We start from the raw sequence: 23,494 nt of genomic DNA on the forward strand, positions 1-23,494 counted from the left end.
TTCAATGAATTGTTGGGGAAAACACTGTTATTCAGGCGAAATTCTCCTCCCTAGGAAAAACCCTAACCTTTGTGAATCTCAAAATAACCAAAGAATTGTGGTAACAAGTCCATTTCTTTACTGACCTTGCCAATAAACCCATTTAAACAAGAGTTAGTATAGCCCACCATAGAGATCATAATGGAAATAAATAAAACATAGAAGAAGAAAAACATTTTTGACGTCATTTCTCATGATAATTTTACAGGAAAAGAATCGTAAACCAAGAGAAGCTGAATTAGATAAATTACGAAAAGAAAAAGAAGAAGCCCTAGCAGAAGAAATGAGGAATACTAAAGCAGGTTAGTTGATGAAAAGTTTTAAACAGTCTGTGCTTGTCTATTTTTATGGTAATGAATAATAATAATTTAAAAAAGATGATCAGTACTCCCAGCACTTGGGGAATATAGGGGGAAGGAATATTGTCTCAGTGAAGTAGATTTGCTATCATGTGTGTTCCATATGTACTTTACATTCTAGGAAATTGTTTTTAACTTAAGATTTTATGAGAGTTTTGATTTAGATCAAATGTATTAGAGTAAATAATTTAATTATTATTGTAGCCTACCTGATGCGACCAGGTGTTCAGTAATATTCATCTTACAATTGGCACCAATGATAAGATGTATACCACATGAATACCTACGAGTAACACAATATAAATGATGACATGATTGACATTGTTAACTGTACATGTGATTCATTATCATCGAAACTAGATGCCATCATGTCATATTGTAAATATGTTGTAATTTCAGCCCGTTATTATCACTGAAACTAGATGCCACCATATCATATTGTTTTTATTGTAAATATGTTGTAATTTCAGCCCTTGATGCCATGCGTAAAGCTTATGAAGTTGAATTAGATGAAGAAAAGGACAAATATAAAGAACTCATGTCAAAGATGTATACAGATGATTTTGTGGCTGAAATAAGACGTCAACATGTGTACGTATACTTTATGTGTCTTTATGTTCGGTACAACTAAAACAGGATAATACTTTACCAATCATGTATAAATACAAAGAATTTCTTTTTTAAACACCCACATTATTTCTTTTAATTATTTCATGCCTTGTTGCTCGACTGGCGTGGTTTCGAATCCCCGGTTGTACGTGGCAAGGTGTAGGGTCGCCTGTCCAACCTCTTGTTTTTTCTCCGGGTCCTCCGGTTTCCTCCCACTGCTAAAGACCCCTACGCGCAAGCAAATTATGTAAATAAAATTAAACCATATGTTAGTCCTGAAATGACCTAGTTTGTGTCAAGTGGACGTTAAACCCCATTTCTCTCTCTCTCTCTCATGCCTTGTTGCCCTTGATCAGTTTTTTTTTTGTCTTTTAATTTCTCCTGTTACCTACAAAAGAATAAAAATGTGATTGATCAGACAACTAAATTGCTGTAAAGGTGTATGTTTGGTGACCTGTCTTTATTTTCATATTTCTCCATCTTGAACATTTGATGAATTGATTGTGTGAACTATTATGAATATTCTCAGATATTGAATAAATTGTGTGTTTAATATGGAATAGTTTTGAATAATTGTATTATATTTTATTTTACAGGACTGAGATTGACCGATATAGAGAGGAACAAAAACAGCTAGAGATGCATTATTCTAGTAAAACAGAAGATTATAAAATATTAGAAGTTAAAATGAAACAGTTGAAGGAAGATTATGATGCCCATATTAGACAATTATTGAGCAGGTAGGATTTATTTGTATGCAAACATTTATGCCTATAGTCGTTTTGGGGAGTATAGCTTTTGCTCACTTACGAGGAGGTTCTGGGTTGGATCTGGTGTGGACTGAGAAAGTGTTCTTCAGCTGGGTTTCCTCTTGTCAATGATGCAGGGTGGAGTAGCTGAGAAGAAAAACTTGGGTTGTCGTTTGGATGGCATGAAAAATCGAGGTCCACCTAACCAAAGATAATAATAATAATTTAAGTGATATATTTGGTTGTGTTGCCTTTAGGACTTTCAAACCCAACCTGAGGATCACCATCACTTGACATGGACTGAACTATCAGTATAGGAATGGATAAGTACTAGAATGATGACAGGTGATATAAAAATCTAATGTTTTATTACAGTAATGAACAGTTAAATAAGTTAGTGAATCAAGAGGTGGATGAAATAAAGGAGTTTATTAAAACTAAACCAAGTCGTTTAGCTCCAGGTAGCGCTACAGTAGATGAAGAACTTTACGATGCTCAGGTACAGTAATTAGTGGGCTGATACCACTCTGGGTTTTTTTTCAGAGTTTCGTGTCATTTTATTCTAAAAAAAATTTTTTTAAGAGATAAAACTGAAAGAGTATGTTTTATGACAAAGAATAAATAAACGTTTGTTTAATTATGTTCTTTAATGTTTAAAAACTGAATTGGGATTTTATAATTCTGTCTTCAGATCATGGTAAGAGTGAAAGATGCTGAACTTCAGAAATTACGACTTCAAGTAAAGAATCATGAAAACAGCATCCATCGCATGACAGAAGTATGTTTATTTACATGTATTATTCTCATTTCATACAATCCTCATCATTTTCTTGATTTCTGTTGACTTCAGACAACTGATTTGATCATAATACACGTTTATTTAACTCAGGAGTTGGCCAGTTTGAAAATATTGATTGGCTGAACAATTCTAATAAATTCAAATTTCTACCAATCACGTAGAACTGAAATCTGGTTAATAGAATGCTCATGTGACGATATTACCCATGATTGACCAGGTGTCTGTCAATGAGTGGTATTATTCTCTCCAAAAAGTTTTCTGTTGTTTTATTGGGGTTCGTGGTATATAATTAAAATAATTGGACGAGTTCTGGAGGTGCATGTTGAGAAATTTCAGAAGTGCAATAAGGAATCAGATTTTAAGTCTTTTCATTTTCTGAAAGTAAAACATGTTTTCTTTCTATCGTCCAGGAACAAAGGCAAACTATGACAGAGAATTTGCGCCTGATCAAAGAGAATCAGGAATTATCAGCAGAATTTAAACGTAGAGAAGGGGAAACTACTGGTAGATCTGGTAAAGCTACTGATGATACTGGTGGCCGACGTCCTGTCAGAAGAGGTGAATATTATAGGTTTTTTTTAGATGAATGGATAAGGCTATAATGATAGTGTTTTGAAATGTAATCCCTCACTCAATTCTACAGCCTCATTTCAATAACTTTGTTGATGGAATTGAATATGGAATTGATACTGCCCATTGTACTAGACGTTAGAATCTGTTGGCTTGATCCTGCCCTGAAAATGGAATGGATACTGTCCATTATACTAGACTGTAGAATCTATTGGCTTGATCCGGTCCTGTATCTGCCATTAGGAACCTTGTATGGGATGTGTATTAAAAATGTTAAGAAAAACATATAGAAGACACATCTATGTGAAGAAATCAAGTTTAACACTGTTAGCGACGGGTTCTTTATTTCTAGGCTTGGACTTAAATGTTCCCCAATCTGCCAAAATAATTACTGGTCATGTTATAACGAAATAGGCTGGGAACACCTTGGAAGTTGGTCTGTTGGATTGGAATTCAGCCCTTAGTATGTGGTATATTAAATGAGAAATTCACTGATTATGAATGTCTGTTGATTTTTGCCTGAAACTTTTCATGATATTTTCTATTTTTTTTAGCCCCATCCTTCCATCAGCGAGAAAGGAGTCCCAGTCCAACTTCTACTAGTAAAAAAGAGGGAGAACATGTTAGTAGAGATGGTCATAGAAGACGTCATCTTGGACCAAGAGGTAATTTATTCATTATTAATAGTGACATTATTTTCTAAATGTAGATTCCCAGGTCACATCCGTGATAATGAATTATAAAATGATAATATAAGGTTATTTTTGAATTTATACATTATGGTTGATTCATTTTGTGAAATATATTCACATGGTAGGCATTGCTGATGTACCTTAAATTTTTGGGTGAAAGCATTTTATGTGATATGGCATCTCATTTTTTGTAAGAATAGACATGTTTACCCAGTTTCCTGGTATTTCATGACCTCTCACTAAAATATTGAGAATCTCCAGGTTTGCAAGTCTGAAAACAGCTCTCTGATACAAGTAAATGGAAAAAAAACCAAACTAATATCATTAATTAAAAATATATTTTATTTTTATTTTCAGATTTAAAACGATCTAAGAGTAGTCCCTCTCTTCCATATGTATTTGATACCAAGGGTCTACCAGACAGTAAACAAGGTCGCGAGGTCAAAACTCCTAGATCTGTGAAAGCTGCCTCTGCTGCCAAACGTTAAAAGAAACTGTTATTGTTACTATTAACCAAATTGTTGTGTAAAGAAAAACCGGAGATCATAACTTACATCTTATTTCAAGACACTTGTTAAACCAGACAATATTCTTTGATTTTTACTGAATGTTTTAAAATGTGGCAAAATGTGATCCTTAATATTCACAATAACAGATGTAGAAGCAGTATGAAGAGAAAGGTGTCAGAGTGTCGTGCTGAGCTGAATTAATACAACCTAATCTGTGAGCACTAGATGTTTCGACTTTTGAGAATGATTAAAGTTTATATATTCTATGATAAATATTGAAATGTTCTAAAAGTGGGTTCATGATTTATATTGCCATTTACAATTATTTTTGTCAGAGTGGTTTTGCTTCCAATTTTTTTTTCGACCCCAGTCAAAATCAACATTTTGTTTTCCCCCCCCCCCCATCCTTTCTATTTTTATACACTGCTTGAAAATATTACTATATATGATTACATATTATTATGATACTGTTGTATCTATTTTAATCTTTGATTTATATCGTGCCATATACACATACCATATCGTTTAATAATTAATAATTCTACATATTATTCTGAATTTCCTCGTATTTTAATTACTTCACAGAAATCTTGGGATATTCTGCTAACATAATAACACATAAATCTGTATGGTTTATGGAACTTATGTGCATTTCAACCTTTTGTTGGGTGAAATATTCAGAAGTTTGGTAATTCATATTACTTTGTCTCTCATCCTTCTAAGATTTTGAGGTTTAGACCAATGTAAATACGAAATGAGCGAAGAGCATAGTCATTGGGAAAACTATTTTTGAATATTTGATTCTAAGAATCATTTGATTCTTAGAATCATTTTACAAGAGTTGTGAAAATTTTCCGTTGTGTGTTATTTATTTTGTTTGCGTATGGTTGTGTATAAACAAGTTGTTTATTTGTACATTTACTCATGTGATATACCTACATCATATCATCTTCAGGGTCAAGGTTGCATATAATTTTTCTGTCTATTTCTGCATAGTTACTAGGCAAAACTTCATATACAATGTTAATTATCTTGTCACATATTTCAGGAAAACTTTACACCTGCAATGTGTATTATAAAAAGGCGTACATGTGTAAAATGTGAATTTTGTAATTGTCAAGAAGCATTACTATTAAACATTAACCTCATTGAATGAAATTGACAAAAACAAATAATTATATCATTTATCAGGTGTTAATTCTAGATTTTAAACAAACCAAGAGCATTATGCATAATATTAATAAATATCAAATAAGTGTATATATCTATATATCTACATGTTTTTTTGCTTCATTGGGTAAAATAATGAAACAATTATGCCCTGTAATTGATTGTAGAGCACATTGCCATCTGGTCACTATTAGGAATTATCAATTTTCAAAGTGGAAGTCATTAAAATGACTCTGTTCCTGGACTATCATTTCAGAAATTAATTTTTAAGCAATATAAACTATAGATTTCGATTTATTTATTTTAAGGCATGTTTCAATGCATTCAGTCAGTAATAAGGAAAGTGGAATGACCCTCGATAAATCAAGAGTTACCTCCCTCTGTTGATCTTGAAGACAAAAAAAAACAAAAAACACCCCGATTTTCATGTTCCAAATAATGAAAATTGGAATATTAGAAAATCAAATCCTTCTGTTTTTGTACTGCCAGACAATTCTATACAATTATTTATTTTTGATTGAAAATTCAAAGACTAGTGAGATTTAGAAGATTTATATTTTATATAATATACATTAGATCAATTTCCGATCCAAGTAATCAAAGCTATGCAATTTCTTAATTTATTATTCTTTTTTTATAATCCTGCTGAAAAACTGTATTGCTCAAAAAAAATTTCATTCCAATTCCTATAGAAGCTTTTTTTATGTGACTTTTTTTTTATTTGTTTACAGTATTTAAGTAAACAGATTTTACTTAGTTATATTTTATTTGTTAGTCTTTCTAGATTCACACCTGTACCTTAAAGGTGTCAATGAGTCTGTTCTATTATATTTATCATGTGGCATATTAAAGAATATGTTATTTTCCATTTGACAAAGTTGTGAAATAGATGTGCAATTTGTCATCTAAACATAACCAGAAATCAAAAGATTATATGTGGAATTAGTTGTGCACCGATTGTTGTTAGGAAAAAAAAAAACGTCTTTATGTCATCATGAATAGCAGCATTGTAAAGTTCTTGCCAAAATTAATTACAGTTTATTCCTGCTTTGGAGCCAAACGATCATGCTTTTATGTAAAAAGTTTTTTTTTAAAACTTAAATATATTATCTTACAGTTGTATATACTATGTCCTGCTGAACTTTTACATAAAAGAAAATCCAGTTTATATACTGCCTTTTTTCAGATTTAGTTTTAAATTTCATTCAGGGCATCAAAAGAATTCTAGACAAGTTTTCTCATGAAATTTTGGTAGCTTTTTTTTATTTTAGTTTAGATTAAGTATTTGTTGTTATAATTTGTAGGGCAGTAATCAAAATCAGGTTTATATACATTATTATTAATTACTATTATTATAAGTGTAGATATGTACAACCAGCCTTTTATACCTATATGTTAATTACAATTACATGTACAGTACAGCTTACAGAATTATTTTACTTTTTAAACTGGAAGAGTGAGTCTAGTTATTGTAGATTTATAGGTTAAATATCATTATTGTGTTGAAGAGAAATGAGCTAGAATTAAGATCAGAGTGATGATTGTGATTTATCTTCAAAATATTCTTATTACTAGCCAATTAATTATAACTGATCAATTAAAAATACATTATTCAAGAGCTAAATCTGCCTATTGCAGTTCTTTGTTTAGGCCTTAAATGTTAATTATTAATTAGACATTTATTAACATGACAAGACCATCATAAGCCTTGAATATACTTGTACCATGGTTACCATGATTGTCAAAACTACAAACAGTGATAACTTGGCTCAGAATTAAGTAATTTGAATGAAATTTTCAATACATTCATTTTGAATTATCTATTTGTGAACTATTGTAGCAAGAATGGCCAGCGCTTTAGCTGAATCTTACATAATGCCCCTTTAAGGAATTTGGCTGTGTAGTCTAATTGAAAAGCTTACTACAGCAATAAAGACTCAAAAAACTTACTATGATATATTTACCATAATTATTTTTAAAAATAAACATTATTTTAGTTTGTTAGTATATGTATATTGTATATATATAATAAATAAGTATAATATATTCTATAACCTCTACCCCTATACCTCTATATATACATTTCTATACTTACTACTAATTAATAGATATATTTATATATATATTATATATATCACAATCTATCAGTTATGTATCATATGTTACTTTATGCCTTATATTATGCAGAATAATATTTAATAAGTTTTACAGTAGAAATGGCCTATTAATTCTTTAAAAGAAATATGTAAAAAATATTTATTGAAATTAAGTTAATTGAAAGCATGAAAAAAGGAAAGATTAGATTTATCACTATGGTCGTGGAAATTGTTCCTGGATAAATGTGACTGATTTTATCTTGATTTTCTCGATTTATTATCAGCCTTTGATTGAAGCCTCCAATTTGATCACCTTTCACCTGCCTCTATATCTCAGTAATTGTGAATGTTTAACATATAATAAATAAAATCACAAAGATACGATTGTTGCTTCATTTCACTTTTATGTGTACAGATAAACAACAATCTTTGTGATGTTTATGTTTTTTAAAATTGTTTATTGTTTATATGTGATGTTTTTTTGTGGTTGTATAAATTGTTTATTATTATATCTATGTATCTATTGTTGTTATATCATTGTTTTAATGTGTAATATCAACTATACTAATATCTTTATACACTTGTATTATTATCATCACTATACATATCTAACATGTATATCATTTATTATGTTATATTCAAAAGAGAAAAATAAAACATATATTTTGAAAAATATTAGGAATATTTTTGATGTTTTTGGGGGAATAGAAATGAAATGGGGTTAATTTTTCTGGTCTATTCGGGCTAATGAAGACGGGCATATGGCATTCAGTGTGCTATGAGGGAAATTTTTCCCGTACATGGCACCACAACCTACTCTGATTTCGAATTCCAATATCTACCCAGGATCTTGGTTTTTCCTCCCAGCCGATGGACTAAATACTGTTCCTAGCCAGGTCCTCTGTCCTGGCACCTTCTCGGCTAACACTGGGATCGAACCTGGGACGTCCAGGTTAGCAAGCCAGTGCCTAATCAGAGCTACAGCGACTCCTGATTATTGTTTTAAGGATTTCCTATTGTCAAATATATTTTCAAACATCAGATTATTTCTGTCCAGTCATTTGTGGGATAGAGAATTTAATTCTGGAATTATTAATCAACTATTTCCTGTCATATGTATAGATAAGAATTGAATCGGATCTGACTCTGTGTCTTGCTGCTGATGCTGATAATGCTCGTTTTCTGCAAATGGAGAATGGAACTTTTTGGATCGCAGATGAAACCGAAATTGGATGGTACACACACCTTAGCTAAGCCTTTACATTATGGCCTCATTATGCTCAGTCGCTACGCCACTTGATGTGCCTCTTTAGTGTTGAGAAAATCTGGGGTAGCGCGAAATGGTAGCCTAATCAGAGAACTCAGACCAAAGACCACTTGGACCAAGACAGAAAACCACCCGTACAAATATTATCCATTACTAATTGGCTTCTTAATCAAAATAAAACATGACTCAATATACAGTTATTTATTTATCTATTATTAAATCATGTGGCCGGGATTAGCTCACAAATAAATTAGCTTCATATTGAGTGCTGATTGGTTTTCCGATATCTAAAACTGTTTTAGCAGATTAATTGTGTAACTATAAGCCGACTTTTGTGTGAGACGGAATAATTGCACGGGAGTTGGGACTTGAAAATCTGTTGAAAGGAATATTGAGCACAATTAACAATTTATCAAAACATTGGTCTGGGTGGTCTTCTGTCTTGGTCTGAGTAGAACTAGTACTATGTAGAAGAACTTGATTGATCTCTGGTCAGAGTTGTCATGCATTCCTTGAAATCCTGCATTTGATGAAAAATCTGAGGTAAAATTTACATGTAAATATGATATAATTAATTTTGGCGTCCAGAAACCGAAAAGATTAAGAGGTCTACATTTAGTTTACGAAGATGAGTGGAGTCGAAAGTGCTTATCGTCGAAGATGTGAAGTCGATGTTATTTTCTCCCTTTCAGAACTCTTTATGAAAAGAGTTACGAAACCTCATATCAACATCAACAATGGCGTCAACGGCTGGTAATTTTTTTTAATTGCGTAATCATTTTATGTTATTTACATCCTCGTGGTTTTGTCGAATTAATGATTAATGTCATATCTATTTGACAATAAATAGCAGACGGTCTGTAATCTCTCACTTTATGTTGACGTCTACCTACGAATCAGCTGAGTCATCAGCTAACGGTCTGTTTCAATTTCCCGAGTCCTCGACCTCGTCACCACAAATTTTCCATTTTTTTGTAACGAAAGGGGGGAATGAGACTTTTACTGTTTTATATCTCACATTTAGGTGCATTCTGAGGGGTATAGTTTACTGTTATTGTCTCCTCTACTTTTGGAACTTAATTATAATATAGATCAAGACAGACGGTTACACAAACGTGGACTGGAGGTTAAAAATAATCTACTGACGAGTACTGTAGCTCTACATCATTATATTGGTTTTCATCATAATCATATCTGTACAGTATGTGTCATTTACTAAGAGCCACAGCTACCACACAAATTTTCAATCATCAAAGACCCAAAACATACTACATAATGTTGTCACTGTGTCGTTCTTAAAGATAATATCCTTTTTTTTACTTTATAAATTTACTAGCACTCTTTGAATGACCATCTGTTGTGCATGAGGTGGCCATGATCATCAGGTACCAACTGATTGACAGCTGCTTTACAATATTGTATAAATAACAAAATAAACAGCATTGTTTTGTATAAACAAAGGAAACAAAAACATTTATCCTATACATGCACTATGAGAACCTTTTGCGCAATTAACCATATTGGAACTTTTCATATGAAAATGAAATGAAATGGGGTTTAACGTCCTACTGTTCTACTCCAATTGAGATAATGAAACTGGGCATACGCCATACAGTATGCCATGAGGGAAATTTTGCCCGGATAGGGTCACTACAGCTAGTCTAGCTACTCGTATATATCGAATTCCAACTGCCAAGGAATTTATTTTTGTGTACACTGGACCTCGGGTTTTTAACCCCATCCGAAAGACTATACATTGTCCCTTGCCAGGCGCTGGATCCTGCACCACTAAAAAGGAGCAACGACGTCAGAAAATCCTGATGAACTTTCTTGGCCAATGCAGGGATCAAAAACCGGACCTCCAGGTTAGCTAGGCAACGTCTTACTCAGTAAGCCACCATGGCTCCCCTGTTCACATGAAGTTGCCTAATGGGAAGATGATGAATGAATGGACGTTTGTACAGCAGGTTCTTAAAAACTGTAAAGCTAATAATTTAGACTTGTATCATTAAGCTGTATTTTAATCTACATACGTAAAGCTGATTAAATGTGAATAAAAGAGTTAATCGATCTTGTTTGAGTTTTAACCTAAGTACTATTCCAAATGTTTTTGGAGCTATTGCATCATATTTGTCCTCTGCATCTCGAAAAAAGCAGACGTCTGTTTGATTGGTCAAGATTTTGGAGCTTGACATAGTGTATAGTTTTATTACCTTACCATACTTAATTATAACAAAGTTTGATGCTGAGCATTTTCTGCTTAGGCAAAGTAGAGACTTCATTCTGATTGGTCGAGACTTTGGAACACAATAACTCTCTTTCTAATTGAGGTAGAATGTTCAAACTTATCATCTATTTCGGCGGGGGACATCAGTCCCACTGTTGGCTTGTTAAAAACAATAACAAGTTTTAATAAAATAAGCATCAAAATGGAAGTAAGTTTATCAGCGGACGCAAAGTGTATCTTATATCAGTTTACATGCATCTTTTTATTCACCAGAAAAACAGTACTGTTATGTGATCCTCTTCAAACATCATTAATAGAGTTTGAACAATAACATGATTAAAACTATTTATTGCCATAATGTGCTCATTGATGGTAATATTTATAACATTATCCTGAAACCAGCCAAATCCAAATATCTTTAATTGTAACGTCAAAGATGTAGAACAGGGTACTCTGAAAAAATGTTAACATCTAGCCCCACTCTATGTTTTTCTTTTATTATTTTCGTATTTGCACCCATCTCTTTGAAAATCTGCCATACAGATCCTTGCTTGTAAATGGTAATAAAGTTGTCTGTGATAAAAATGTCTAATTAGCATAGAAACTGAAGAAGAACCATGTTCTGTAGAATTTTGTAATTGTTAACACTACTATTTTATTTTGTAAATTAAACAGACACAACAGAAGTTTGCACTCCAGTAGATGACACACAAACAGAACTGAATGAAGAAGATCTCACCAGTAATACATGTAGTAATAACGACACAAAACCAGCCAATGATCCAGGAGGTTGTTTAACAGACACTGGAAAAATTGTTACACAGGAAACCGGTGGTAGGTGGTTAAAATCTATATTTCCACCTTTACATATGGTCACTAATATAACATGATTTTAAAAACAATGTCTCTATTTAAAATAAAACTCTTACATGTATTAGTGCAACAGCACAGGGTATCTTAAACAGGCATCAAGTAAGAGCTAAATCTGCAGATTGCAGGTCTTTCTTTGGGCCTTAAATGTTATATAAATTATTAATTAGACATTTATTAACATGACAAGACCATCGAATGCCTCCAATTTTAAGTAGATTAGAACAGTTCGGCCATTTAATGATTTACTTTAAATATGGAGAAGCTAGGCTAAGGCTTGAATGACCAGTATGGTAGTTACAAACAATGCACACATCTTGTCAAAACTACAGCTATTGATAACTTTGCTCAAAATAAAGTAATTTGAATAAAATTTTCAATATATTCATTTTGCATTTTCTACTTTTTAAATATTATAACAAAAACGGCCAGCTTACATGACTTTCGTTCAAATTGGACTTTTCATGTATTTCACCGAATCTAGTTGATTGGAAAATACAATAAATATTTTAGAAATTGAATATAAATCACTTTATATACATTCATATTACATTAATATGGGGTTTTAGATCCATTTGTGGTTCCGAAGAATAGGTCTGGTAGTTGCAATATATTTGAATAGTGCATATTGTTTATCTCTCTATTTATCTCATACTATTGGTATTTATAAATTAATAACAATATTGCAACTTTAAGATTATAACTGCTACTTCTGCTACTCTAATATGTTACTTTTTTTTTCAGATCAAAATATAGAAGAACGAGTAAATTTTAAAGTTATTTATAATAAATCTAAATATGATGTCAACTTTGGTTTAGATGAAACAGTTAAAGAACTAAAAGAACATATACAGACATTAACAGGTTAGTTTCACCTAAAACACAATATACTGTGATGTTAATGATCCCATTCACCTGTTTTATAAACATCATTGATGATTAGACTGCTGCTGGACTTATAAAATGCAGCTGATTGTTATTTGCTTTTTCCGACAATATGTAATAAAATTTACAGATCTTTATCCACTTTTAAATGTACTCAAATTTGATAAGTGGTATTGAACATTAAAATGATTATTTAACTTAAAGATACACAATATCAGCGGTAGATATAGGTTTAATTTGATTAAAAAATGGCCAATCAAAGGATTTTACACAAGGCATTAGCTTGTGTTTATGAAATGTTAAATTCTTGATATCTTTGAAAATTCTGAAAGGAATTAACAATCGATATTTCTGTTGGAGATTCAATTTTCACAATACTGTGAAATGCTAAATTCTAATTATAAATACTGGTACTAAATACTAAGCAGTGTACATAAGATTATAAAAAGGAACAAACTGTTTGCAATATTTTAATATTCAAGCTAGACATTTAGGAGAAACAAGCATTCAGTTTTGTCAGCTCTCAACCTCCCTACAAAGATGTAAATGTTCATCAGGATAATGTTGATGACACCCTTGACTATATAACCAGATACCGTACTATCGTGTACTAATGTGTTTAAATTTAATTTCAGGAGTACCACAAGCTATGCAAAAATTGATGTTTAGAGGTTAGTACTACCTATCACAGAATCTTTTATAAAACTACATGGACATGTGTAACCATATTTTAATGATTGCCTAGAACTGTTTCTCATGCCTTGATTCCTCTCTCACAGTGTTAGTCAAGAAGGTGCCTTAGGATTTTCTATTCTTGTTTCTTCTCATCAGTGGTGCAAGACAGAGGGTTAGACAAGGAGGAGTGTCTAGTTGTTCAGTGAGACTGAACCCTCAACACCTCCCTCCCCCCCCCCCCCATTTCCTGTGTATACATGTACCATTAGAAGCATGTTAAAGATTTCCCGAAATAAAACTAAGAGCAAGCTGTAGCTCTGCTGTCAGGGTAATATTTCCCTCATAGAATGACATAACAGCTATCTTCATTAGCCCAGTTTGGGTAGAATGATAGTAAGACGTTAAAGCAACATTTTATTTCATTTAATTTTTGATCTACCAGTATTTTTTTTCCCTTAGGCCTTGCCAAAGATGAGTTGACATTAAGAGAATTAAAAGTAACAAAAGGAGCTAAAATAATGGTAGTGGGCTCGACATTAAATGATGTATTATCTGTTAGTGCTCCAAGTAAAAAAGAACTTGCTGAGGCTGCCAAAGCTGAAGCTTCTGCAAAAGAACCTTTCAGTGAAATGAAAGTAAGTTTTAAAACAATATTGAATAAGTAGCCTGGTCGGTGGGTCAATGGAGCCATGTTAGTTTGGTGTGTAAGGTGCTGGCTCACTTAAACAGGAGTTCTTGGGATCCATCCTAGTTTTGGCATAGAAAGTTGCCTGTTTGGAAAACCTGATGCACTTTCTCAGCCAACACAAGGTTTGAGCTCGAAATCTCCTAGATAGTTAGCCTGCATCATACTCGCCGGGCCACTGTGTCTCCCTCATGGTAGAGTATCGATAGAGAAACCGATTAGCAGTATAGCATGTTAAAATTGGGTTTGAATATCCTTTTTTTCAGCACCAGTCAGGATAAAGGTTGTTGACCCTCTAGAAGTCACAATTTTTTATTTGATTTTGTTGAAACTTAAAATATATCTTTATATCCCAAATATCTCAATCTCTTTCGATATTCATGCATTTCAGACCATAACTTACTGGATTATGGCCCCTGATTGTGAGAAAAATCACTTTTTTTTAGCTTGTTCTCTATCCATCTCTTGCAAAATGTGGCCGTATCTTACTTGCAACACTACCAATGTCTATTGACAAGGAAAAACCATGCTGAAAAATCCTGAGGAAATTTTTCTGTCCAACACCAGGGCAGGATCGAACACGGGACCTCATGATTAGTGAGCGAGCGTCTAACTCTCTGAGACACCATTGCCTCGACTAGCATCTTACATCTGATATGATACTGATATATTTTTTTATTACAGCAACATAAAAAAGTTTTAGATAAATATGGTAAACCTGAAGATATAACACCAGGTTATAGAAATAGAAAAGAACCATTACCAACGGTACCATTATCAGGAATGTATAATAAATCAGGGGGGAAAGTTAGACTTACATTTAAATTAGAATCCGATCAACTCTGGATAGGTACAAAAGGTAAATATTAATTACACCTTTAATCTGTTGGTTTCATTCTTGTATATTTAACACAAAATAGCCCTAAATTTGTTTTCAGTTTCAAAGGTCATACAGAGATTCTTGTACATGTATGTCATACGATTGGTTGAGAGGATTTAAACGACCATCACCTTGTATTTGAATTAGGCAAAAGTGGACTGAAACAACATTTCGGGAACATCTATAAGCCGCCAATTACCAGTGTACATACACACTGGAACATTTACAATTTACAAAATGGTTGATATATTGTCCAGACTTGCATTCCTTGTGTTAAAAGAATATGAATTTTTATTATGGTTTGATTGAAATTATATATTGGAAAATATTTGAAAGGGAACCGGTTTCTACTATTGTTTGATTGAAATTATGTATTGGAAAATATTTTAAAGGGAATGGATTCTTCCATTGTTTGATTGAAATTATATAGTTGAAAATATTTTAAAGGGAAAGAATTTCTACTATTTTATTGAAATCAGGATATGTTTTTGAAATGAATTATTGCAGAAAGAACTGATAAGATACCGATGAATTCTATAAAAGCTGTAGTTAGTGAACCCATCAAAGGTCATGAAGATTATCATTTAATGGTAAGTTTTTGTATGTGACACTTCATTTAATATGTCTTTATAACAAAAACTTTGGATATTTAGTGAAGAAATAATTAAACTTGAAACTAGTCATATGGGGAGTTGGTTTGCCGAATGGTTTAATGGTTTAATGTGTGCATGTTGGATCATAAGGTCGGTCATTGAGTCAGGTAGTAGTAGGGTCACCTGTCCAACCTCATAGGTTTTCTCCATATTATTAAAAAAAAAAATAATAACCATGTTAGTCCCAAAATGACCTAGTTTATGTTGAGTGGGCGTTAAATCCCATTTAGATCATAAGGTCTACCACTGAGTCAAGTGGCATGGTTTTGATCCCCCACTTGTATTCGACAAGGAGTAGGGTCACCAGCCCAACCTTGTGGGTTTTCTGTGGGTCCTCTGATTTCCGTCAAGTGAATGTTAAACCACATTTCTCTTTCTCTGCACAGATCTTGAAGAAAATCAACCATAATCACAGGACAACTGTCCTCCAGACAACTCTTTTTAATCTGGTTGAATCCAACCTGGGAGACATTTGATATCCTGTTGATATTTTTGTTTTACTTTCTTAATTAAATATTGAATGATTAATTTGTTGAGTACATTTTAGCATTGATTAGGCCATGAAATCTAGATATTGTTTGAAAAATGCATGACTGGGATCGGTGACTTTAAAATTTTTGTAGGCAATATGGATAATATATTGAAATTGCATTTACAGGGAATACAACTAGGTCCAACAGAAGCTTCAAGATATTGGATTTACTGGGTTCCAGCACAATACGCAGATTCTGTCAAAGATTCTATTCTAGGAAAATGGCAGTTTTTTTAGAATATTATGATCGAAACATGCATCATATAAACTCATTAGCAGCTCTAGCTGCCGTTATATCCAGGGATTTCTGTTGTTAACCATTAACAGCTGACTGGATGTTCCAACATCTACTGGTGAATGTCTAACAGCTGTCTGGATGTTCCAATATCTACTGGAGAATGTCTGTGAATTTGAGCACTTTAAATAAACTTAGACTGTGGATAATTTTGTGCTTGATAACATTTGCTAACAAATAACCTTCATCTGTAGACAACAAAAATCAATACACATCGTCATCTTATTGATTTTTAGCCATCAATGAAAAGTAAATTGAATAGGAATGTGATAGATTGATACCCAATATGACAATAAAAAATATTATTTTCTGCAAATCAAGGAATCCATCTTGTAGAAGTGTAAAATGCCCTCTGTCTTCCATCAGAGAATTTAAAACAATCATTCAAGGCTGTGTTCAGAATATGGACTAGTGATTTTCTGTTATGATTAGGGCAAGATTTGAAGAGAATGGTAGACATAGGGCATGTCACATCCACTGCTGCTAAACTGTTGAATGTAGTTAATATTAAATAACATTTTCTATTATCAGAGTTTTTGAAGGCAGAAGTAATATATTCAAAATATCGCCATCGGATGAAAAAACGTCCCAGGGTCCCATACAGTGTACACCTATGACTAATATCCACAATTAGGATGTATTTTCCTTATACTATACACCCCATATTTATTAGTTTACAATAACCTTGTTCAGAAAAATGATTGTGCATGAACATCGTAACTCTTGAAATTGAATTTTTATGACACACATTGAAATGTGGTCGTATATTGTTGTCGCCTCCGTCTGTTGGTCCTTGTGGACACACTACGGTCTCAAGTTAATATTTGATTGACTTGAAATTTATACACAGTGTTTAAGGTCATAAGATGAAGAGGCCCCTTGATTTTCAACAATTTCCAATAATTACTGCCAGAGTTATGGTCCTTGATCACTCTAAAATTCTTGTGGATGCTCTGGAGGCTAAAGTTAATATCTGATTGATTTTAATTAAATTTATACACAGTGTTTAAGGTCAATATAAGAAGCCAATTGATTTTCAACGATTTCTGATAATTACTACCAGAGTTATGGCCCTTAATCACTTTGAAATATCTTGTGGACACTCTAGAGTCAGGATGCTAAAGTTAATATCTGATTGACTTGAAACTTATACACAGTGTTTAAGGTCATGAAATGAAGAATCCTAATGATTTTCAACGATTTCTGATAATTACTGCCATAGCCCTTGATCACTTTAAAAAATCTTGTGGCCGCTTTAGAGGCTAAAGTTAAACATACATTATGCAAGAGCTAAATATCCCTATTGCAGGTCTTTCTTTAGGCCTGAAATGTTATCTAAGTTAGTGGCTAAAGTTAATACCTGCTTGACACAGTGTTTAAGGTCATGAGACGAAGAAGCCTACTGATTCTGAACGATTTACACAGTGTTTAAAGTTATGAGACGAAGAATCCGATTGATTTTCAACGATTTCTGATAATTACTGCCATGGCCCTTGATCACTTGGAAAAATCTTGTGGATGCTTTAGAGGCTAAAGTTAAACATTCATTATGCAAGAGCTAAATATCCCTATTGCAGGTCTTTCTTTAGGCTTGAAATGTTATCTAAATTATTAATTAGACATTAATTAACTTATCCAGATCATAATCAACTCTCGATGCCATCCCTAACCTGTGACATTAAGCAGATTGGAATACATTTTGTGAAGGTTGATTAAACATAAAATTGGATAATCAAGACTTTGTTTTTTTTATCGTACAGACATTAGAAATGATGAAATCTTTAGCATATTCTATTTACATTATCTATTTTTTAACTATTATAGCGAGAACTGTCAACTCTTTATCTAATCTTTCATAATGACCCTTTAATATCTGATTGACTTTATATTTAATACAGTGTTTAAGGTCATGAGACAAATAGGTTTTTAGTGTGTTGTAAATGTTTTCAGTTCTGACAAAAGAAAAAATATCCAACAACCTTTGTTGACTCTCTGGACGACTTAGCTGCTGTGGGGGTATGTTTCATTGCCTGGCAACCTATCTTTTTTCACCTTATGTCATTGTTGGTGGACATGGTTGAAATTGCAGTTTATATTTCTAGGACAGTCATCAATGTTCACCTGAAAGCTGCCAAAATTTCTATATTTTATATGAATAAAACAAAATACCAGCAGAATATTTTTGGATTATTGCACATATGCAAATATTATCTTTGCTAATATTTCAAAGTAAGTTGTACATTTTCATCATGTAAACAATACAAATCTCTGGTACATATTCCATGTGTATTATAGTTATACTATACTAATCATAGAACTGTGGACTACTTGGAGGTTAAAGAGGCATTATCACTTTCAACATGAAAAGTTTTATTAATTTTAAAAAAAGCTTAAAATAGGGCTGGACAGAATGATTTGATTTGTAGCTGACAACTAACTAACTAGTACCATTCTGCATACAGAGATCCATCTACTTCATACTTCGAGAATAGGTCTCTGCCCTAAATGGCCGCCATATCCAAAAATTATTATACTGTTTTGTAATGCAGTTCTAGTCCGTTTGATATCTGTTATACACACAACGACTAAATGAACTTTTTAAAATGGTGAATTTGTGACTGACATTGTCTTTGACAGGTAGCTTATTTCCAGGCTTGTTTAAAACATAGAAAAAGACAGTCTTGGCGTCTGGCTTTGGTAATATCTAAGATGTTGTATTTGAGCCGTATGAAAATGCTGAAAGTGTCTGAATCTCTGTAATGCCATCAGATTCTGTTCACATGATTGTATGAGAATGTCCAATCTAATCATGGACCATGAATACTGGCACTTTGAACTAAAATGCCCCGGTTTTAGACTCTGTCTGTGAAGAATCTTTATGATTTTTAAATTCTGGTTCTCCGTTATCATTGGTTGTACCTGTGGGGCTGACAAGCAATGTTTGCCTAGTAGTTTGGATGATTAGAAAAACTGAGGTCCACCCCATGCATGTATCAAAAAGGCCTTGGCAGTTGGAATTCAATGAAGAGCATGCAGAATCCCACACACATTGCACACCTAACCCCTGAAATGAAAATACCATTATGTTAGTCTCAAAATAAAATGATCAAAGCATTGTGTTGAGGAGATGTTAATTACCAAATGATTGAAAATCCACCTACTCACATTAATGCCTCTTATGCTTCCAATAGTCTGAGAAAGTAAGCCAAACTATGAAACATGGTCACAAAGCGAGGCTATATATAAGGTCATCCTGTTAATTTGGTCTGTTGTTGAACTGATCTTCTCAAAGTAAGGTCTTTAAACTTATTAACAAACACTAACTGGTGGTTATGCCTCTTAATGCTCTCCATAGTCTGAGAAACTAACTGTATGCTAAACTATGAAACAACTGATTATGTCACAGGTTTCTGTAACGTAAATCCTTTTCAAAAATAACATTAAGCTAGATTCTCCAACTAATGAAAATTGGTGAGTATGACAGAATTTAGGGTGGACTTTGATCCCACCTTTTGTTTTCTTTGTGTTTCTCACCTTTCTATATTATATTTACTGATACAGAAGCAGTTCCAGACAAGTTATTTGCCCCTGAGTTTGATAATCTCGATTACAAACATGAACCTAATAGACTTTAGACATAATACTTAGTCACAGCTTAATGTCATGTTGAAAGAGATTTTCCTCGTTACAAGCACCTGTAGTTATAATAACCACAGGTAGTCCTGTTGACTGTGTTGTTTAAATAAATGTTGGATAATATTTTTCTCTGTGAATGATTGTTATAATACAGACAGGAGGTATATAAGATATACATGAAGTATAAGATGAATGCTTTCTTTTTGAATATGGTTGCTGATTTTTTTTGTCATATAGCATTTATTTATAGACATAAATCATTAATGGTGAAAAACTTTTGTCAAAGACAGTTTTACTTTTATAAATATATATATATTGGTTATTTTTAAAATTGATGTAGGTCTATTTATCAATCTTACTTTAATTATGATCATACTTAATTTGGTGACTTTGACTTCATCCGGCCTGAAACTTTGTTACAGATGCAATATATAAGAGCTGAATCTGTCTATTGCCGGTCTTTTATTTGGCTTTATTTTGACATTTATTCACATAACAAGCCCATAATCACCCCTCCAGATCATCGGATGGCTGAGATATTGGATGGATTAGACAGTGTCTGCCATATCTTCGTTAAGCATTAAAATGGAAAATCAAAGCTTAACTTCTTATCACAGCAATTACAGTATAAAACATTAATTTTTAATTCTTTTTCTATGAAACGTGTAAATTTGAGCTTTGTTGGTTGGGGTGATGCAGCTGAAGATATTGAACGTTATATTCGTCGTTTCAGATATGCGCCATAAATTGCCATTGATGCCCTGATTCTTCAAATCCCCCAACCAAATATCCTGCGTCTGCCACTACTCTCATATATAATGGAGTTTACAAGTAAAATGTATACACCACACCAATTTGAAATTATGTTCGTTCGGAACACCTACCAGTATTAGAATTTTCCTTCCTATATCTTTAGGGGGAAAAGTATATAATTCAAAAACGAAAAATACTTGATTACTTTTCTCAACTGTTTTCATTTCTAAATTTTTAAAATAAAAAAAAAGCCTTATTCATGTGATTTGGGAGGCAATTTAAGTATCAAGGTGTCTGAAATCGAAAAATTAAATTGGTTTGGCTTTAGTAAGTTATTTTGTGTATGATCGAAGTCCCTTTAATAAAGATGCTATAATAATTTGTTTGAATATTTATCCTGTAAGTTTTGAGAATTTTTTTTATAGAATGTGTAGTGAATCGCAGTGGCTCGGTGAGTAGTAAGGTGCTGGCTCACTGACAGGAGATGCTGGTGTCTGCTGAGAAAGTTCCTAGGCATTTTCCAGCATGGTTCCCCCTTGTCAGTGCGAGACAGTGTTGAGTCATTCAGATTGGATGAAAAACTATGGCCCTGTGTATACACATTGGCGTACACTTAAAAGGGCCCTTGGCAGTTGGAATTGATGAACAGTAAGTTGAAACACTGCTGTCCAGGCAAAATTCCTCTCACAGTATACTGCATGGCGTATGCCTGTCTTTATTAGCCTGGTTGGTGCAGAACAGTAGGATGTTAATCCCCATATCATTTCAATTTTTTAAATTTGTAAGCCATTTATCATGGAAATTTGTATCTCTACTCATATTGAAAAAGCTTGAAAGCATCTACTTGTCATATTGTCACATAATTTTGTTTCACTTCTTTATTTGCATGAATTGTGCTTATAGACAGAATAAATATAGAAATTTTGTTTAAATTTGTTTGTGTTCTGGTCTGATACTACAACCTGTCTTCTTTAGTCCTGTTGATGCAGAAAAAAACCCCAATGTTAAATTACATTTCTGATACACAGGGGCTTTAGCAGATAATTGTACTGAGAAATATTAATACATGTAGTAGTCTGAGAAAGTTAACATTAATTGCAATCTTTCAATTGATGTCAAGTAATGATCAGTTGATTTGACTTTAGTGCTATTCTGTATTCTATTTTTATTGTCTTATTAACCCTTTAGCATTTGGACTGCCCGAAACTGTACTGGTTTGGGTGCCGTTGATCGCCCCAAACTGCCCCATATTGTGCATAGCTGTGGCACACGCAAAATGGTCAGATAATACCGAAAGCTATTCACGTATCTCGGGCAGTTTGAGGTGGTGAAATAAGGAACATCAGTTTCAGATTGTTTTGGTCTGTCCAGGGATGTAGGCCTACCGGTATTAATATATCACTTTTCTCTAATTTTCTACAAGGAACTGGGGTAGTCAATATTGACATGTACCAAGTGCTAAAGGGTTAAGATTCAGACTTGTATTGGGATGTCTTGAAACTATTGACATATATTTAGTGGTAAAAAAGTATGGTATATTATGTTATTGTTTGTTTATTAAAACTAGATACATCTTGGTATAACCACTGTTTGAACTTACCTTCAACAACATAGACATTGCATTAATTGGTGAATCAGATTTTGTTGACAGGTGGTCTCTATGGATACAGCCATTACAGTCCCCTTGTGAAAATTTCTTACATTACCTTGTCTAACATATACAATAATGCTAGACAAGATAATGTAAGAAATTTTAATCCCTTCAATTCCTGTGCAATTTGAAGGAGTTTAAGTCTGATGGTTATACCAAAATGATAGCTAATGAATTTTTAGTCGATTTACAAACCCCCTTTGTATTCCCAGTCATTCTTTCTTCAAATTGGCTCTGAAATGACAAAATTATATTTGTTCATATTTAGTCCAAGATTTTACCCAAATAACCATAGACCTATAGATTGTTTCAGAAATGAAAATAACAATATTGTATAAAGGTAATGGTATTAATTTAATTATTTCAGTGCCAATTAATACAGTTGATGTAAAAGTTTTTGTTTATGATGTATTACAATGATCTTATCATTTCATTAACACTTTGTTTCTAGCATTTTGTTTGGACTTGTGATATTTAAAATAAAACTGGAGTTACTTCCCTTCAATGTGTTTGATATAGTTGCCCACTAACTATATAGTCCAGAAGGTAGTAAAAAGTTTGAGGCCCGGAATTAGTAGATATGTCATTGCAATTCTAAGGTATTACTATTAGGAACACCACCATGGGGCACTATTCCTTACGAAAATATAATTCCTTTTGAGTGGTGATTAACCCATTTGAGTGGTGATATACCCACTTTTGAGTAGGTCAAAGGTCGATCACTGTTGGTTGGGTACGCCAAATGGGGGTTAGATCTATCGGTGTACCTAGCCCCAATGCTTACCCTAACCTACAATCTCGGCAACAATTATGTGACCTAACCTTATTTACATCTCAGTGATCTTGACAAAAATTGAGCTGTCCTTAACAAATAGATTTAGCAACAAATGGGT

At 32.9% G+C, this 23,494-nt stretch overlaps 2 protein-coding genes across 3 annotated transcripts in view; both read left to right on the forward strand.

Annotated features, from left to right (window-relative positions):
• LOC126810588 (golgin subfamily A member 4) overlaps positions 1-8,267 on the forward strand; it is a 76,202-nt gene extending 67,935 nt beyond the window's left edge. For both annotated transcript variants that reach the window (XM_050535737.2, XM_050535738.2), the window contains 8 exons: positions 248-341; positions 869-989; positions 1,604-1,747; positions 2,132-2,255; positions 2,448-2,534; positions 2,966-3,113; positions 3,680-3,790; positions 4,175-8,267. In XM_050535737.2, the coding sequence (XP_050391694.1) occupies positions 248-341; positions 869-989; positions 1,604-1,747; positions 2,132-2,255; positions 2,448-2,534; positions 2,966-3,113; positions 3,680-3,790; positions 4,175-4,305 (960 nt within the window). In that variant the 3' untranslated portion in view covers positions 4,306-8,267. The remainder of the gene's footprint in view (positions 1-247; positions 342-868; positions 990-1,603; positions 1,748-2,131; positions 2,256-2,447; positions 2,535-2,965; positions 3,114-3,679; positions 3,791-4,174) is intronic.
• A 1,310-nt stretch (positions 8,268-9,577) lies between these two features.
• On the forward strand, positions 9,578-23,106 carry LOC126810611 (ubiquitin domain-containing protein UBFD1). Its single transcript, XM_050535784.2, has 8 exons — positions 9,578-9,612; positions 11,762-11,920; positions 12,701-12,820; positions 13,477-13,512; positions 13,976-14,151; positions 14,886-15,060; positions 15,589-15,671; positions 16,393-23,106. Exons 1-8 carry the CDS (start codon positions 9,597-9,599, stop codon positions 16,501-16,503), a joined length of 876 nt encoding a protein of 291 aa, XP_050391741.1. The 5' UTR covers positions 9,578-9,596; the 3' UTR covers positions 16,504-23,106.
• Positions 23,107-23,494: the final 388 nt, after the last annotated feature.

The sequence above is a fragment of the Patella vulgata genome, chromosome 2 (assembly GCF_932274485.2).
Source record: "Patella vulgata chromosome 2, xgPatVulg1.2, whole genome shotgun sequence".
NCBI lineage: Eukaryota > Metazoa > Mollusca > Gastropoda > Patellidae > Patella > Patella vulgata.